The 20,947-nt window shown below is 34.5% G+C and overlaps 1 protein-coding gene across 6 annotated transcripts in view; it reads left to right on the top strand.

The window, feature by feature from the left end:
* The first annotated feature begins 4,458 nt into the window (after positions 1–4,458).
* Positions 4,459–20,947, top strand: part of LOC111514035 (uncharacterized) — a 91,141-nt gene continuing 74,652 nt past the window's right edge. For 2 of the 6 annotated variants that reach the window (XM_074182313.1, XM_074182311.1), the window contains exon 1: positions 13,882–14,050. In XM_074182313.1, coding sequence (XP_074038414.1) covers positions 13,979–14,050 — 72 coding nt within the window. In that variant the 5' untranslated portion in view covers positions 13,882–13,978. Of the gene's footprint in view, positions 4,744–13,881; positions 14,051–19,035; positions 19,144–20,947 lie in introns of those variants that run through there. The other 4 variants (XM_074182316.1, XM_074182315.1, XM_074182312.1 and 1 more) reach the window with 3 other exon arrangements.

Genomic DNA, 20,947 nt, shown 5'->3' with positions numbered 1-20,947 from the left:
TGCTTTTTGGGTTGAATGGAATTGATAATTTCTTCTTGTTCTGTATCGTCATTCTTCAGCTTTCGTTCTAATAGTTCTTCAGCAATTTGGTAGGTCATCAAATGACTTCGTTTTAGTTTATGGATTCGTATTAGCTCATCAGCATCAATTTTTGGCCATGAGAGTTGATTATTTACCCATGACAAAGGAACTATGGTGAACATATATACCTAAAACTTAGATAAAATGAGTCGAATCCAGCTTCAAACAGACAGAACTATCAACTGAAAATATAGGCCTGAATTATCAAATATCTGGTCGATTATTGAAGCAAATAAAAATATATATTTTCCAACATCAAAAAACTCACCCGTCATTTCCTCTAAACGCACGATAAATTAAATATCAACAATATTTCACCGGCGTTCATATAGGTTATGTTTAATATTCACCATGTATTTAGCATTAGACAACGGATATTTATCATAAAAAAGGTAATATGTGATGAATAAAAGTAATTTATATTATAAGAGTCACCAAAGTGTCGTTTATTAGCAAAAATGTTGCCAACTAACTTATAACTTATAGTTGTGTACCGACAGCAGAGCCACAGCGAAGCAGAAAGGCGTACAAATATTAACAGGGCCGTATTCTTAGTATTCTGTCTAAAAAAACCATCAAAATAACGGGGTGCAGATAATATTTATCCAAACTACATGTGAGAAATCCTTTATTCATACAAGCACTTTTGTAGAAACCTACAGCTTTAAAAGTAGTCCGACTCTGCCGCAATACTATCACTCCCAGAACTAAGTGTTTCTTAACAGTTTTATAGGGATAACGTAGTAGCTAAAATACGTTGAAATGCTTGCTACTGATACCAATTTATTTTATAGAATGACGCCATTTTAAATGATAGCGATCTGGGATACTGAAATTAGATGAGCTGAAAATATGAAATACCGCATATATAGTGATATTTACAGCTGAAAAGTACATGAATATCATAACATTATATTATTTAGAATAAAGTGAGTTGAATTTGCAACTAGAAAATTAATACGCCAACAGAGTGAATTTTTATATAATTAATAATTTTACCGAAAACATTTATAAATGAGCGACGCGCTTAAATTTTGCTAATAATAGGCTATATATTTATCAATAAAATTTCATTTGCAGTAAAAATATCAATCTTCGAAACACAAACAATGTCTTTAACAGTTTTATGAGTGCAAAAGTGAAATTTTAAAATGGCTCAACCTTTCTATTTGATAGTTTTCAGTTGGTGACATATCTATTATATTTTCCTAGTGTCCAATACAAAATTACTTCTTGCGTCTTCGAGAAAAAATTTTCAACACTTTTTCATTTTATTGTTATCGTTTTTGGCTGTATTATATTTCATAACGCCTACTTGGAACTACTAAAAAACTCTTATAAAACTGTCTTCTGATTATTTTATAAGTATCGCTTAAATATGTTGCAAAATTGCAGTAAGAAAAGTCTTTACAAAACTACTTTTTGTGTTAGACAAATTTTATAGTTACTGCCAAAATGTTTATAAAACTGTTTTGTAGTTTTTGTAAAAGGCCTTACAAAATATTGATAATAACTTTAATGTTTTATAAAACGGTGCAAATTTCCTCTTCATAGCAGTTTTATAAACACATTGAAAACATTTCTGGGAGTAATGCAATTTTATAATTTGTTTCTTCGAAACGTTTCCGCAACTATTATAAAATACGAAATTGCTAGTTGGGTAAGATTTGAAGTAAACCCAAGATGAGTAAAAGCACTAAGATAAACATAATTATAAATTACTAGTACTATGTTGCTGTGTCTCTGCGGTTCCAATGTTTTGACAGAATCAGAATCAACGAACTTAGGCGTGCGCAGCGTTATATAACAGTGCTTTCAAAAAAATATTCTACAGCGCCATCTAGTGGCGAGTTACAGAAAAATTGATAGCCTAAAAACCTTCTCTATGAAAAATTAGTTTCATCGTGATCGGTTGAGCGATGTAGAAGTTTATCACTTACCAACCAACCAACCAACCAACCAACAAACATCCATTTTTATATATTAGACTAGCTACTGCCCGCAGCTATGAAATAGTAACGATATCTTTTATTAGCCTTATATTTCAGGTTTCCAACTTCAAAACTGACGAAATTCGATACAATCTTCAAACCCCTATTTTCCCCCTTGGAGGTAGAAATTCCTGATTGCCTTTCTTGATGCTTATTTACTCTATACAAAGAACCTACCTGCATATTTCAAGAGTTTAGGCTCAGTAGCTTCGGCTGTACGTTAATATTAGTCAATCAATAGGTACCCACTCATACAATATCTGTATCTGTAGAGTAGGGAAGGTGAGTGTAGGCCCACAGCACTCAGGCCACATGTGACCCATTGTACATCCTCCCTAGGAGTTGTCCTCCTAGGTCATCGTCCATCCTGTCCTTTCCAGAAAGGTGGACAGGTCACTGGGATACATCTCCTTTATAGCGGCAGGTGTAGGCCGACTCGCCGAACACACACTCTCTTATTGACGATAACTCCAGGCACTCGCCTAGGACATGCCTGACAGTGGTTCTGCAAGAAGGTGAGATTTTGGTTTCTTTTAATGTTAGTTCCTTATTTCCTAGCGTCCCAATTCCAAAGACCTTGCAATATCTCAGGAAATTACTAGAGAAAAATAATTTCAATAATAACGAAATCGATGAATTTGTTTCTCTTACTAATTTTTGTATGAAACAAAATCGGTTCCAGGTAGAAGGTTGCTTTTATGAATAACAGGAAGGAACGGCCATGGGTAACCCCTTGTCTCCCTACCTGGCAGACCTGTTCATGAGCAGATTCGAAATGGAAACCGGAGAAAAGTCGAAGTATTTTCATAGGATTTGGCGTATGAGTTAGAAAATAAAGGACAACTACCATTTCTTGACGTTTTGGTAATGAGGAGCCAATATGGAGGGTTAGAATACGATATATTTCTGGTATACAGGTATATTCCTGACAGTTCACATCACTGTGGACAGCACAAACGTGCTGGGTTGAATTTTTTAGTGCATCGTCTTTTGACTTTCCCTTTAACACATGATAGGTTCACAAAAGAAAGACGTACACTACAGGAAATAGCAGCCACTAACGGTTTCTCGAGGGGTATTGTAGATGGCATAATGAGGAAAAAGAAGTTTAGGTAAAAAATGAACGAAATCTCAACTTTCAGAAAGGACAAAAACCAAGATAAATACATCTCAGTTCCATACCACCAATATACGAGGAACTTTGGAAGGAATTTTTTTTAAGGAACTAGGTATGAAGGTGGTTTTTAAAACAAGTCATACACTACAGAGCCTTTTGGCAAGTCCAAAAGACAAAGTCGAGAATTCGGAAAAGTCTGGAATTTACGAAATTGAATGTAAGGACTGCGATGCAAAATATTATGGACAGACAAAAAGATCTATTGAAGTAAGATATAAGGAACACATAGCACACTTAAAATATGGAAGACCTGAAAAATCAGCAGTCGCCCATCATATTTTGCAACAAAACCATTCCATAGACTTCAGTTCATTAAGATTAGTTAGACAAGTTAACAACAACAGGCAACTAGATGCCTATGAGAGTGTAGAAATGAGTTAACATAATAATATTATGAATAACGATGACGGACCAATACCAAAGAGATATAGCTTGTTAAAATTAAATGATGTTGTTGGGTTTACTGATTACTACATAAGGACACATTGCAAAAATAAATTTGGATAGGTAATATTGTGAAATTAATTTTTATATAGCTGAAAATTGTTTTATATAAACATATATTGTAAGATAAGGCAAAATTGTAAAATTAATTTAGATTGGTATACCTGTATGGTTAATACAGGATACCAACCTATATGGGTTACCTTTATAGTACAAATAGGGTTAGCTCGCATTAGTTTCTTGTTTTAATCTTCCTCTTTGAAGATGATCACTTAGTGATCGAAACACGTGTCGAGGTGTTAAAAATAACGATTTGGTGTTGGAAAAACTCCAGTAATATTCATTGAATGTCATGAATGTGTGACTAACTTCAGTATATTTCATTTTTAGTGTAGTGTTATGACTTGTAAATGAACTTTATATGAACAGTCCACGTTAAAATGCATGCATATTGATGGGCATTATGGCAAAAAAGGTTGAACTCTAAAAATTGTCAATGCTATTCTAGTAATTAAAAACATTGTACTCGTACATATAATCGATTTCAGTTATTTACTCCACTGCTTCACTTGTAAATTGTATACTGTTTCGTATTTGTTTACGTTGACGAATGAAAACACACATCTCTTGCACATTGCAATGTGCAAGAGATGGTAGTCAATGACATGGCTGTACTTCAGTAAAGAGGGTAAGGGAAAGGAAAATTACATTTCCCCATGCTATTTCACGAAGGGGAGTTGCGTGCAGTGCGATCGACAGTTTGCTGGTGGAAAACAAAGCCTGCTCTTTTCTGTTTATCCAAATTGACGCGTCTCAAGATTGAAATTGAATATTTCTTGTGGACATCGTCATACACATTATTCATGTGAGCGATTCTTTCAAATCGTTTAGTGGGTCCGTCATTAGCGATGTTCATTGTTTAGATGTTGTATTCGAACAAAGGGTTGAATCGTTGATTGTGAACAGACAAGTTGATGTTACTGAAGATGTAATTCAGGTTGGAAATCTTGTGTATGTGATTTTTAAATGGAAACCGATGAAAATGATGAGGTAAGTGAAGTCGACATTCATTCACTTTCTTGTATACATTATGATTTATTGCCAGACTTGTTATGAAAAAATAATTTTCAGAACAACTAGATGGGATAAATATTACAATAATTGCGGTAATTTTTGAATTACCTGTAATTTCAAAAGTGATACTGATCTTTCACACAATAAAAGGAATATTAACACTGTTGTTTTTACGATATTTGAATAATTATCAGTTTTTTCCTAGAAGGATATGATTCATGGATGTCCTTACTTTTATCAAATTCTTCAGTATAAAATCAAAATGAGTATGCAGAAAATTAAAGATTCTTCAGTAGGTCAATTGAATGAGCCTATCAATTAATATCAGATCAAAAATTTTGAAACTCTGATTAAATGTGTATGAATGAAAACATATAATGATAATTTTTATTAATCTCAAGAGACAAGAATGTTCATAACAGGGATAAAATTTAAAATAATCATTAAATCAATTATTCCAATAGTAACACATCAATTAAATGTACAGCATATAAATACAAACACATGTATCCACCTATACACACATATACATATATAAATATATACATAATTAAATTATAATGGTAATTTAAAACCAAAAATGTAATATGGAGATCAGAATTTTAATTATAGGAAGAAACTTTTTCAATTCGGATTTGAATTTTGTTTTTTGATTTATTTTCAGTTTCTCTGGAAGATCATTATATATCTTAAATGAAATATTGATTTTTCCCTAAATTTTGAGCATATGCTTGAACTAGTAGTTTTTTTGGCTTGTCTTGTATAATAATCTTGCATGGTATTTATTTTATTTAAATCTAAATTCGGATGTTTGTAATTTTTTCTAACGGAATGAATGAAACAACAAATATTTCAGAATGTATAGAAGTCGGGGACAAACGAAACATTGTTTGGATTGTGAAAAATATTTCAAAGGTCTACTTTAGTATTAAAACTACAAAAATTATGTAAACAGTTCAACATACATACATTTATAACCTCTTTTGTCTCAATTCTATTAGTTTCTATACAAATGAGGTGCAAAATGATTACATAGCTTGAATTGAAAGTGTTATATTTTTAGGAGAGATTAATTTTCGGGAAAGAAGGGTTTTGGCTTTCTAATTCCAAAAATTAACAAAAAAGTAACTTTCAGGCACAAACTGAAAGAAAACGTTCTCCCGAAACAATTAGATACTTTCATATGAACATTTAATTAAATAGAAAACATTTTTTTCTATTCAGTTTGTACTTCAAACATTCATTATGGAGTTGAATCAGATATCAATAACAGGATTGCTACACAATATAGTACATAAACAAGATTTCTATGGCTGAGAATGAATTTAATAAGCAAATGAATGTCATTACGTACTGTCATCGATTACTTGAGTAGATTGAATTCATTCCTGAGTCGTCATTTTATGAATGAATTGAGTGCTTTATCTTGTAATGTTATTCCTATTGGTGTCCTATTTCGAAACATCGAATGTCCGCCTTTGAGGATGACAGTGTTTGTTTGAAGGTGATTGGCAATGTTTCATGGTGAATTTCATTAGTTCGGACTTCCATTGTCTAATATGATATAATATGATTTGAAATCTCTGAAATAACAAATGAAAATTAAGATTAAAAAAAATAGTTGAAAATAACAATTATATGGAGCAAAAAAACCTGAAAAGAAATTACGAGTACAATAAAATTGAAAAATCAAGAAACAATTCAAAAGTAAATAGATGAAATGAAATAGAAATTAAAAGATTTCAAGCCAAGTTACTTTACGACGTTTCGATTGTTAGTATCCACAATCCTCTTCGGGTGATGACTGGACTCTTAGAGGAATAAGTCCTAAATTCACGAGGATGACAGTGTTCCCTGTGAGTGGAATTTTACCTTTTTCAGATACTAAATTGTGTAGCAATTTTGTGAGTGATATCTGATTCAATTCCATAACGTATGTTTAGAATACAAATTGAATAGAGGAAAGTGTTTTTGTATAATTCAGGGTTCATATAAAAGCATTTGTTTCAAAAGTATTTTTCATTCGTGTAATTCAATGTTTATATGAAAAAAGCTGTTTCAAGAGAACTTTTTTTCCAGTTTTTGTCTGAAAGTTACTTCTATGAATAATCTACACATCTTCGTCAAATATTCTTAATTGCTTTGCATTTCATTAGTTCGGACTTTCTTTGACTATAATATAAATTGATTTGAAATGCATGGAAGAATCTGTAAAAAAAAACTGAAAAATAACAATTGTATTAAGCAAAAAAACTGAAATTACAATGAAATAAAATACAAACAACAACCACTAAATGAAAAAACTCGAACATATTGACACGAGATGAAAATTAAAAAACTATTAACAAGAAAAAAAAATAAAAGATTCCAAACCAAGAAACTCCACGATGTTTCGATTGTTAGTATCCATAATCGTCTTCGGGTGATAACTGTACTAATTCCTCCAAGATGTGACTATTTATAGATCATTCGAGTGCTTTCACCTATCCCCTCTTCCCTCTCTCCGCCTCATCGGTTTTAGCGGAAGCTGAGTGTTTGGCGGGAGTTGATCGTGTTCTGCTTGATTAGAGGTTTCCATATGTTGCGTATATCTACGCTAGCTTGGTTGAATGCGTTGTTGGACAACATATATGCGGCTTCTTTGAATTTTCTCCTAAACCAGTGTTCTTCATTGTGGATGATTTCAGCTTGAGCCCACTTGAAACTCTGGCCATTGAAGAAGCCCACAAGAATCACCGAGTCTGGTTGATCTGTGTATCGAAAATCCACTCATACAGGACAGTATCTGAACCAGGAATCCAATCACCATCAATCGACTAAGAGAGGAATCATCAAGACTCTACTAGACCGTGCTTTCGGGCTCTGTAATACAAAAGAAGGTCTCGAAAAGGGACTAGGAATCATCAAAAATTACCTTCAACGGAATGGTTACTCCTAAGTGATGGTGGAACAGGCTTTAGCTAGAAGACAGCGAGAGCTCCGCAAGGAAGAGAAGCCTCCACAACCAGTACTTGTACTTTCGTACGTCAGAGGATTGCCGGAAAAGATAAGAAGGATTGAGTCCAAGTATAACATCAGAACCTGCTTCAGATCTGGGAGCACTATCCGTTGCAGTCTCATAAAAATCAGGCCACCAAACGCGGACTGCGATTCCAAGAATTGCATTTACCGGATACCCTGCGGTGAAACTAAGAGGCCGTTGAAAGTTCGCATTGACGAGCATTAGAAACACACACAGCGAGGAGAAACCAGCAAACAGGAATAGCAGAGCACGTTTGAACTCATCAACATAACATCAAGTGAGCTCAAGCTGATATCATCCACAAGGAGGAACAGTGGTTCAGGAGAAAATTCAAAGAAGCCGCATATATTTTGTCCAACAATACATTCAGCCAAGCCAAATCCCGCCAAACGGTCAGCTTCCGATAAAACCGATGAAGCGGGAGAGGGATAGATGAAAGCACTTGAATGACCTATAAATAGTCAGATCTCGGAGGAATAAGTCCAGTTATCACCCGAAGATGATTGTGTATACTAACAAATGAAACGTCGTGAAGTAACTTGGTTTGGCATCTTTTAATTCTCATCTCGTGTTAATAGTTAATTTTTTTTTATTTTTTGGTTGTTGCTTGTAATTCATTTCATTGTAATTTAAGTTTCTTTGATTAATACAGTTGTTATTTTTCAGTTATTTTTTTAATTTTTTTTACAGATTCTTTCAGGTATTTCAAATCAATTTATATCATATTAGACAACGGAAGTCCGAACTAATGAAATGCACCACGAAACATTGTCAACTACCTTCAAACATTTTTTGTATAAAGATGAAGTAGAAAGCCAAAATCTTTCTTTTCCAAAAATTTCATAATTATTGGATCTTGGTTGCATGAACAAATGTCCGTTTGGGAATATTCGTAACTTTGCAACCTATAAATATATTCCGCATGTTGAAAGGTAAGACCTCGTTAATCCTTAGCTCGCCCAAGTTTCCACTTCTAAGAGTTGTCGTTCGTGAGGGTCAATAGAAAAACAGATTTCAACAGTCAGATACGCTATATAAATTATTTTCGAATATTATTTACCGAGTGCACCAAGTTTCTCCGGTTGTTATGTGTATATCCATAATTTTTGAAATTTTTAAATTTCACCTCAAATTATTATACACGAAAGAGTTTGATTTTTTTTTCTGATTGGTTCGACCGTTACTTGATGAAATCCATAGTAATTTCATAAACTATACCTTACAATTCGTGTTAGCGAAAGTCGTGATATATTTTTCAAATAAAGTTTGTGGAGATCAAATCGTAAGGTGTACTTTATGAAAAAAGTTTGATTCTTAGCGAAATTTCGAAAATTATGGGAATGTACGCATTTTGATACATAGGAGATTGGTGTACAAGGTATGCGTTCCCAAATCCGAATTTCAGGATTCATGTGAAATATCTTAAGCTTTTTATCGAACTTTTTTGGCTTTTTTCTTGTTCCACAATCTATTTTTTTTTATATTGTGGAAGGTGACACAAAAAAAAGAAGAGACAAAAAAGATCAATAAAAACTCAATTTCTTCCACAAAAAAATTAATTCCGTCCAATATCTCGAAATGATTGTTCTGAAAATTATGATCTGTCAAAATATTGATGTTGTACGAATCAGTGCACTTCGCGAGAAGTTCTTTGTTGTGATTATTTGTGATTTGATCGTTGATTTGAGAAAAAAAACACCACACTATTATTGAATTTTCTTTATGACAAAACAAAAATGACGTGGAGATATGGTGTCATGTTTGGTTAATTCCAAAGTGAGTGGATCTATTCGACCCTCCACCGCAACCCGCAAGAGTTTATTGTGGCTCACACCTATTCACACTCGACCAAATAAACCCAGCTTCTTAAAGAAGCGGATTAGTTTGTATGGTGAGTGGTCTTTCAGGTCAGATGATAAGAGTACGGCTCTGCCGAACTGTAAAAATCTGATTCGGTCCCCAGCGGGGCAGGTACAAAGTATATGTTCTGCTGTTTCATCGTTAATGAGGTAGTCGGATAGTCAAGGTGCAAGATTCCCACCTCGATACCCGCGACAACCTTCCCATATGAGGATTTTTGCACGTCAGCTATACCTGATGATGCCTTAGATTCAACCGTGCAGGACTTTTTCGCCTTCTTTTTGGTGAATCATCATTTGAGCGCAGGTTAGCGTTTGCTAACCTGCTCATGGGAGGTTTGTTTCTCCACCTGCGACAGATTCTGCGTACGCCGCTCAAGAATTTGGTGCAAGGCGGTTTCATAAGGTATCCCGCTTTTGAGGAGACGACTCAGTCGTTTCATGGCTGCACCACCAAACCTTTTTTAGGTTCAGTTATCAGATCAGGAGTTGGAGAGTTGAGAAGCTCTCGCTCCTGATCTAAATTTACAGGGTGGTCAGTTGGAGTCGTAAGCTCGACATACATCTTCTCTGTAGACTCAGCGTCAGAAAGAATTTTCGAGTTTACTCTGTCCATAAAAGTCCCACGAGTAGCTAGGGAAAGAAGGTCAATCACGGCAGAGCTCTGCATTGCCGTGACAAGGCGATGCTACGACGGGAGGGCGCCCGGTGTCTCGAAGGTTTCGTAGAGACAGCTGATAGGCTCAGTGTCATTCAGTCACTCGGCACGAATACACACACCTTAGTATCAAGCCATCGTTGGGATGTCATTCAGTTAGGGAATAACAGAACCACAAGTGATTCTGTCATTCTCGTATCCAGCGGGGCTACGTGGAAGCAGGCATCCAATGCATGGCCGGTTTGCTCAACCCGCACATCCCAAGCCAATGCACTGGCCAAAAACAGTATGCACAGTGGTTCAGGTAGTGAAAGATGAACAAGGACAGCCAACCCGTCACACATGGTGTACTCGATTAACTGAATTTTATTTATTTGTACAAAGTTTCCATTTGTGGAAACCCAATCAGAATGAAGTTTTGTAAATGAATAGTTTTCCCAGAGTCTGAATTTTGATTTTCATTTCATGCGGGAGGCTGTCATTTTTGGCTCATTGCATCTACTTATGGCACATGATTCTCGGACCTAATGATCACTTACCTCACTGTGTGGGGAGAGGTCGAAGGTTGATGTTGCTGGCACACTCTCCCGAATGTATCGAAGCTGCGGGTACAGGTCCCGACACCTCAATCTTCGAAAAGAAAAATAATATTAATGATGATAATAGTCTTCTTCGGTAGAAAAAGTATACCAAAATGCAAAGTACAGAGCGACAGAGCCAAGCACTGCAGCTTTGTTCTTTCACTTAACCTACAACGGATCTATGAGTGTTATGCGTTTATCATTTCAAACTTTGTGAATCATGAGATTTTACTGACATTCAGGAAAAACATTCTGGTTAAAATTGAAAAAGCTGTTTGTTATTTTTGTTCAACTATTGTGTCATGGGTAAAACGTTTTTCTAGGGGTAGAATAAATATGCTGCCTCTCTAGGAATATGTGAATTTTGGAATTGCATTTATTTTTAGATAAAAGCAAGATGTCAATACTCATAAAATCAACGAAACATTCATCACTCTTCAAAACAATGACTTTGAGGCAATACTTTCTACGTAAATTCCGCAAAATATGTTCGTACATCCCACATATTAATTCCGTAAATAAGTTTTCTGTGTGCTACGTGGAGGGCGTGACATTTACATACTCTGCATTATTTACAGTTGAAGAATTTTTTCAATCCCGACAGAAACTCGATAAAAATCGACCAAGCAAGCTCCTATTCAAATTTTACAGATCGTTGAGTAAACATCCACGATATTTCTCTTATATTCCGGTGAAGAACCATCTGGAAAATTCATTTTATGTTACCACTTTTCATTAAGGTACATTTAGGTATCGCTATCAGCAATATAACACATATATGTGGTATTGAATAAATGTTACGCTTATTCAACAATCTTTGTGCGATTCATTTGTAAAACTGATTTCTAGTAGAATAGTTATTATTGATCGTCGGGTTGCATGGCTTATATACTCTTTGATGGTGTATTCCTTTCGAATATTTTTTCGAAGACAAAACACAAGCACTACAGAAAAATACTTAAGGCGCTCTAACAGGGGTGCCTGTGCGAACGTAGCGATTCCCATTGGATTTGAATCGCTGGAGATTAAATCCATTTGGAAAAACGTCCTTAGGAAGTTTATTCCACATAAACGCAGTTCTTCAGTTGAACAGTGAAGTTCGAAGTGTACTGAGTTGATTCTCAAAACGATGAGCATCCACAGTCTGTCGAGTAATTCTGATATGTACCACTCTTGGTGGGATCTGTGTCAAGTCACTTGAACACTTCCCAAGAAAGTATCTATAGGAGAGAGACAAATCCCCAACCTTTCTTCGATGTTCCAGACTATCAAGGTTGCAAGTGATGTTTGCGTCTCCAATCAGGCGGATGGCTCTTTTCTGGATGGAATCCAGCAGCTTCAGGGTATGTTTGGGGACGGAGCTCCATACATGAGAACAATAATCCAAAGAAAGTCTGATCTAAGCTCTATAAAACAGTTGCTGAGGTGTGTACAGTTTGCTGGTTCGGAACAGTGTTTCAAGCTTTTGAGAAGTAGCCGTTAGAATTCCAGCTACATGATTGTGCCAAGACTTATTGGTGTCCATTTTAACCTTCAGTAAACTTATCGAAGCTGAAAGCGGAATTGTCTGTCCTGGTATTATTATATCCGGTTTGGAAACATTTATCTTTTCGGAGAAAATCGATGCCTGGGCTTATGTGGTATTATAATAATAATATAATAATTGGTCCATTAGAATGAGCATAAAAGAATCAATTGGACAAGTCAGTACTTATCAGATACATATATAAAATACAACTATAAAACAGACACATTCATATAACAAGAGTTATTGAAACAACTGAACAAAACAGCGCAAATAAAAAATAATACAAAAAACATTTTTACTAATGTAGATAAGAAAAAACTCATCGATTGTATAGGGGCTGATTTCAAAAAGTAGTTGTTTTGTTTTATGTTTGAATACTTGTTCCTTGGTTATAATTTTGAAAAACTCCGGAAGTGCATTATATAATCTCAGCCCCAAAATCTCAAACGCGTTCAGACGTAGAGATAAACGTGTTTTGGGTATGTGAAAATATATGTTTTGATGCGGGTATTATATTCATGAAAAGATTGGTTTTGTTTGAAAAAATCTTTATTTGTATAGATGAACAACAAAACTTCCAGAATGTAGAAAGCAGGAAAACGAAAAATTTTCATTTTTGCGTTACAAAAACATTGTGTGCAGATGGAGAATTTCCCCAAACAATAATCCCTGAGTAGTCTAGATTTCTTTTCAGGTTTCTTAACACATACCACTGCTTATTGAGTATTTTAGTGAGATTATCGCAGTGCCGATGGAAATTGAGATTGCTGTCTAGAAAAAGCCCAGAAAATGTTATAATGTCAACACCGGATATTCCAATATCAATGTCTACCGTGTTAATATTTTGGGCAGTATGAAAAGCTACTGCTTTCGTTTTGGAGGCATTCAAAAATAATGAATTTTCACTGAACCAATTTTGCAAGTTATCAAGATCAGAATTTATATTTTTTTGTAATTCTGGCAAATCTTTTGCTTTAAATAAAACAGCTATACACAAAAATGATCCTACAAGCCATAGCATCGAAGTTTGGCCAGCAAACCGGTCGAAGGCTTTAAAAATATCAATATTTACAATAACAACAACGATGTGATTCTTCCCAGCCTAGTCCTGGAAGTACGTAGTTCCCGAACTAGGCCGGAAAAATGCTACGTTCTCAAAGAAAAAGAGTCCAGGAAGAGGGTACTTTCCGGACGGTTCCCGAAAAATATTATTTTCACATCTAAAGGAGGAGTTTCAAGCCGCATTTCCTGGGAGCCGTCTAATGGTCATTTGTAACATCATGAAAGACAACCCTCATTTCTGAGTACCGAAAAGAGCTCATAAAATTGCAAACAACGCCTTTTTTGTTCCTCCCTAACTTGGCCATCATTGTGGACCCAGTCCAACCCTGAGCAGACGGGGTGACCTAGATTCGAAAATATTATAGACCGCTTGGCGCTACGAATAAATGGCGGCCTCGCTTCGATACGGAAGAAACCCGATCGGGAACAACCTACGCTCTAGTTTCGTCAATTCCTGCTAGGTTTCTCCTGCGATGTGGGGTTGCCCGTTTTCTCGCTGATATGCGGAATAAAGTTGAAGACACCACTACACCTAAGCAAGTCGAAAATGTGACCAAGTGTAGAGTTAAAATTGTAAGTGGAATGCTCTCAAGTAATGTTTTGTTTCTTTCGTTCGTATTCTTTTGCATGGTGAAAATATCAATCGATTGAGTAACTTGTTGAATGTATGGTGGATATTTTGAAATGAATCGAGCATGGAATCTCGAGGGGCAAAATACCTTGATGATCCCGTTGGTACATAATAGTGTACGAAATCAAAAGCATACAAGGTGATCTTTGACACCGATGTATTTCGAAAAATGTAACACATTCATGATGATCTATTTATGAATACAACATATTTTCACTGATAATAATTCGACCACATTTCTACATTTACATATAGACCAACACTTGAACAGGGGGAACTACTGTCGATATCTATCCAAGATGAGTTCAATAAATTCCGTAGTTTTGAACTACTAGGGATTAGGGGGATGATAGAATGTAGACTTCACGGCCGGAGATGACTGTGTCAAAGCTATTTTGCAGGTTTTTTGGACGTAATCTGCAGGTTTTATGTCTGTCGTTTCGTCTATTACTGCGGTAGATATTATCAAAGACGTTGAGATAACGGTCAAAGTCCTCGAGTTGTTATTCCCGTTGCTCCCAACAAAGAACTACATTGCTAGTATTTGACTCCGGTTTTATATTATTATTGGTGGGCGTGTCTTGTGCTTTACTTCTTTTTTACTGAAAATATCCCTCTGTTTTTGAATTTATACTGCCTCTTTCTATGCTCCTGGATAGTAATTTTGAGTTTTATCGGGTATCACGGTATCTTGGAATGGGATAATGTGAGTGCCTTCTTTTTGAGAGCATGTACGACTACAGCGGATTTGTCGGTTTATCCGAGACGACAAAAAACGATGACTTTTTCATAAAAAAATTGTACCAAAGTTGCAAACAAATTGCACAGAAGTCAGGTTAACGTTCAACCATCGAGCAAAAAGAACTGGCTACTAAAGCACATTCATGGTTCACGACATATTTATCTGGCGGCACACAAGTAGTTGAAATCAATCTCAAGTTTGGGTAATATACAATGTGGTGTTCCGCAAGGATCAGTCTTGGGTCCAATTACGTTTTTACTATATGTTAATGACCTGACGACGCTTGACATTACAGGCAATGTCACCCTGTTCACTGATGATACCACCATACTATGGCATAATGATAAGCAAGCTGATCTTCATCATATCAAAGATCAAATAGTGGTGCGACTCGAACCTTTTATCTTTCAACATATCGAAAACTAAGATAATGTCCTTCAAATATGCAGTTGCTGATATTTCTTTAAACCACCAGATTATTGAAAACTGTGTCTTTTCTAAATTTCTAGGACTATACATCGACAACGGTCTCAAATTCAATGAACATGTCAAAAACTTGAATAAAAAATGTTCCTCTGGTTGTTATGCTGTATACAACTCCATACTGAATTCATATTTGCGATACGGTGTGCAGTGATAATGTTCTTCAAAGTGTTTTTGTCTTACAAAAAAAGAGCCCTGAGATACCTTTGTGAACTAAAATTTTGGGATTCGTGCAGGTTTCACTTCAAACACTTGAAACAGTATGTCTCATAAATAAAAACAAACAAAATTTCATTACAGGGTGTAGATATCTCACCTGTCAAAGTAACCATCTGAAACTACCATTACCATCTTCCACTCTCGTTGAGGATTCAATTATCTATAACGGCTGCAAAATGTACAATCACCTTCCAAATAGTATTAAAGATATATCGTCCAACGCCAGCTTTAGAAAAGCAGCAAAAAGAGTTCTTTCCCATAGAAGCTATTATGGTTTGGAAGAATATTATGTGGATAGAATAGAATAATAAGTAGACCAAAACTATACACTTTCTATACACTAATAAACACTTTTTATACACTATACACCTTTTATTGTTTGTTATATTTTGAATTTCAAATAAGTGAGTAATTGTTTTTATTTAATTCAATTTTATATGGCAGTGTTTATTTTTATATATGTATCAAATGTTACCAATTCAATTGCATTTACATACATGCTTTGTCAACAAAATGTTATTCTTTGATTTTGAAGCATATTTTGATTGATTGATTGATTGATATATTAAAATTTGAAATTTCTTAATTTTTCAAATATTCTACTCGGAACTAAAACCAACCATCACATTGAAATTCGACAAAAAATGACTCACCTATATCTTTCATTAAACGGAAAAACAGATTTTTTTAAACAGATTTCAGAATCTTAAGTAAGATGTCAAAAGGAGTATATTTTATTTCGAATGAAAAATCCTGTATATTTGTATTTTTGCCAATTTTTATATTTTTTCGTACTCAAAAAGAAACAACCTATAATTGATAATTTATTGATATTAAAAATAGATGAATGTTTAAATTCAAAAGATGCTTGAGAATAACTCAATTTTAATGCCAGCATTTATTAGTTTGTTAACTGATGAATGCATTTTTCAGCGTAATGAAAAAAATACAACAATAACAAACAGTTACAATTACAATTACGAACAATTACAATTCTTGAAAATATTATCAGGGATTACTCAAAAAAATAATGGAAATCTTTTGAACAATTTATTCGTTTATGAGAATTTTTTAAACAGTAGGAGTTGAAGAACTATCATTTAGCTTTCATATAATAAAACATAATAACAGGAAAATAATTTTTTATTGCTCCATTTATTTTTATCAATTTTTCTAACGGGTTTTCCGTTCTAAAACATTCAAATAGAAGGCTTGAAGAATAGAAAATTGTCCCAGATTTTGCAACTAGTTTTGCAACTAGCAAAAAATCAGCTAGAAACACAGGTAATTGAAATTTGAATGAATTTTTTTGCTGAAGTATCATTCCATATTCATGTAAATTGATTGAATACATTGATTGATATTATAGCCGTTACTACGTGGTAGGATATTACCATGAAAAATTAAATTTTCTATTTTTTTTACTACTTTTATTTACAGGTAACTATCGTTACTGCAGATTCGCCCTATATGGATATTTTCAAACTATTTATTAGAGACGATACTGCAGTAACGATAGTTACAAATAAAAGTGGCAAAAAAACAAAGAAAGTTTCATTTCTCATTTTGCATATTAATGAGTATATGTCTCAACCCTTTTTATCCCCTAATATTCATATTCAATCTATAATAATAATAATTTTTCAAGTATCTGAGCAGTCATCAGTCAACCAATTTCAAGCTCAGTATTCACTTCAAAATTAAAAATAATAATATTTTTGGTACACTTCTGGAAGGGAGAATTTTTTCATTAAAATTCCATGTTCTTTTTTTTAGAAATACATTAATTATTTTCCAGAGTGCGAAATAATTTTATGATAATAGCAAAAAATGAATATATTTCAAGAAAAATTATCAACATTCATTTTCATAGACTCAGAAAATATGCAAACCGAAGACACGTGTTGATACGTGTTTCTGGCGCATTAGCCGTCATCAGTACGTTACAGTCAAGATTAGGCAACACTTGGTTGCAGAAATAATACAAATACGCGGAGACATCAACAGACATCAGCCGTACTTTGTGGTATCGGCCAGGTCACCTCGGGTTAGAGATATCATTAAAGTCACCAGGAGGCAACTTTACCTACTTGCATGACATCCGGGTCCAATCATACGATATAGATGATGACTTAGTGAGTGTATTTGATATAATCGAAAGTAGAGAAAATTCATGGACGAAGCACTCAAGAAATATGCAAACCACAGACACGTGTTAACACGCATTTCTGGCACATTACTGAAACCGGATGTCACGTAGGTAGTTGCAGCTGCCTCATGGTGACTTTAGTGACATCTTTAATACGAGATGACCCGACCGAAACCACAAAGTACAGTGACTTCTGTTGATGACTTCGTGTATTTGTGTTGTTTCTGCAAACATAACTTGGATAAATGTATTCTGATTTTTTTTTCGAACGCAGTAACATATCTAGGGAAATTCAGTAATTTGCCCTTCTCATGCAGTAGATTGATTTCAATTTTATTTCATTCCAGAGAATACATCGAATTGTTTGATAATATTTCCATAAATAGGGTCATAATGCCACCATATTGAATTTGAAGAAAATGGCTTCAATGGGTCTAAAATATACAGAGTTCCATTTGAAATTTTTTGCTTGGGATCATTTTTGGTTAAACCGGTATAGATTTTCGATTATTCTAATGGCAGTGATATCAGATGTAATGAACTATACCTTCGTTTACATTTCAAATGTCCTTCCCCGCCAACAACTTAATGGTGTCGTCTACAATGAATTCGTTGTCACCCGGTATAATACATAAAATGAGAATATGAAGACTTGAAACTGTTTTTTTCCATGACTATGAATATGATCTGTAAAGGCATACACGTTTTTTTAACACGCTTTTATTAGCTTCACCTGTATGTATGTATGTATGTTTGTTTGTTTGTACCTCTCAAGCTCGGGATCTGTATTAAATAAGCTTATTAATAAAAAATATTATTGTGAAAAAAACGTGGGCGCTTTGTGCCATATTTTTTGTATATCAAGCGCCCGTCGCTTTTTTCACAATAATATTTTTCGTTCGTTATTGTTTTGAGCTTATTTAAAAAAAATATTTTCAACTTTTCAGTTCGATGTTCTTTAAAAGCGTGTTTTTAGTTTTTTCAAACTACATTTATTTAAATAATGTCTCTGTGTATAAATGGATGATATAATTCTTTCTGGAGTACCCTCCGAAATTTCAGAAAGGCAAAAGTTGGCGAAATAATTTTGTCACGAAAAAATCAATGTCGAAACGTTGCTGACTTCGAAACACTCTGTATGTGCCATTTCGTAATTGATTTCAAAATGTTACTTCAGTCCAAAACTCCCTTTGAATTTAATGTATTCTGGATCCTTTGAGGCTCTAAGTGTATTCCTCTAGTGTTCAGTTAAGGTAGGACTCCAAATTGTCCTTTGCGCAAGATCATTAGGTATAATAGATCACGAGCGGGTCCGTCGACCTATTCGTAGTTGACTGGGTGCAGGCACGCATATTTGTCGAGCTTTCAGCTTTTTTTATTTCTGTTGCTTTCGGTGGCTCTTGGTTTTGTGCATATTAAGATCATAGGATGGAACTTGCGATGTAAGTTTTTTTTTTATGAAATTTCTTTTTGGTTTAGATGACATGCACCAAATCAGCGATTTTCAAAATTTATAATGATTCAATTTTCTGTCGGTTCGAGAATGAGATAGCTTAATTTTAAATCATATATTCTTCAGCTGTCAAATTACGTCCAGTCACTCATTCGTTGAATAATCACATCAGGGGCTGATTTAATTCCTGATTACTATCGATATAATTAGTTTATCTTTGGAGCTATCGAATAACTTTATGATCCCTAATACTGTGAGGAATCCAACGATATTTCTTGAAGGAATTGAGAATAGATTGAAATAAATAATATATGATCGAGTAGTTGAATCTGATCAAATGTTTTCACTATCTGCCAATCAGAAGAGGCTCCGAGCACTCTCAAAAGTCGAAACTTATGCAAGCTAAGGACTAACTAGGTCTCACCTTTTAACATGTGATTCCTAACACGGGTTGGACGATAGGAAGTGTACCTATGTGTGAAACCTTCGTAATAGAAAGATTGTCAACTAGTAGCAGCTCCATCTCGTGAAAAAAGCTCCAAGCGGTGAAGAACTTTAAATTTTTTTCTCAATTTACAAATGTTTCAATAGTTATACAGCTGTTCCGGGCGAAGACAAATACAACAAATCAAATAACACACTCTAATTGTGGCTTCGTTGAGAAATATTCAATCTTTTCGCTTGCGGCATTATAAATGAATAACACTGTGATGGCTATCGATGAATTTGCTTTCATTATGACGAAACAATTATTGATACGTGCACAATCACACATGCCATAACCTCAATTGTCTTGGCGCGCAGCATGACAAGTACCATAACCTAATAAACCGAACCTCAGAAACAAGACTAACAAATCAAAAATTATGAGTTATAAATGATGTGACGCGATTTTGATGCTTTTTTTATATACTGATATTACTGTATTTCAATTAGATATAGGAATAAAATACTTTGTTTAATTTCCACTTACTTAATGTATTGATATTAATACGACCAAGGTTTCGGTTTTTACACCATTATCAAGTGTTCTAGCACTGAGAATGGTTACATACATTAAGTAAGTGGAAATTAGGCAAAGTATTTTATTCCTATATCTAATTGAAGATGAACTTCCATAAAATAAGTAAGTCATCAATATCATAAATTACTGTATTTCATTTCACATAATATATAATTTTTAATTATAGAAACATGTAAAAAAAGAAAGTAATACTAATTTTGAAATTATGAAACAACAACAAAAATTCATTGGCGCTTCGGGGCGACTTAATTGAGATTCCAGTGGCGCATTTGATTTCTCAGCTGCAGGAAAACCAGGAAAAACCTGCAGCACCACATCACCTGAAGATCTTGCCAATTTCCTTTTTTGATAAAACAAAATGTAGGGTGTCTTCAGGTGCTCCAATAAATTCAAGATATTACCAGAATATTTATTGACACGACTATCGTCCGTTCCGTCTTTGACCAATGCGTAATAATGACCAGATTCAACGCCAGAACTGCAGTGAACAATGACCGCATGAAGATTATAATAGTGGTCTGCTACATTGAAGTGTCCATCTATTTCGAACCTTCGTAAGAGTTTGGTGCTTCCGTCAGAGGTTGAGTCATGTTTGAGGATCATCAGTGTTATTATTAGATTGACTGGTGCCTGAGCTATACTTGTCTTATAATAGTCAGTTAGTTAGGCGCATATTTGGTAATACAGTTGATCATAACCCGTTGAAAGTCCTTTTCTCAGATATTGTATATATTAGATAAATAATAATGAACAGAGTATTGATAAATGA

Source organism: Leptinotarsa decemlineata, unplaced genomic scaffold (assembly GCF_025532065.1).
Source record: "Leptinotarsa decemlineata unplaced genomic scaffold, Ldec_3_MD MMD2_tig00026328_RagTag_RagTag, whole genome shotgun sequence".
Classification (NCBI taxonomy): domain Eukaryota; kingdom Metazoa; phylum Arthropoda; class Insecta; order Coleoptera; family Chrysomelidae; genus Leptinotarsa; species Leptinotarsa decemlineata.
The sequence above is the reverse complement of the archived record's forward strand: the minus strand, read 5'-3'. Positions and strand labels throughout refer to the sequence as shown.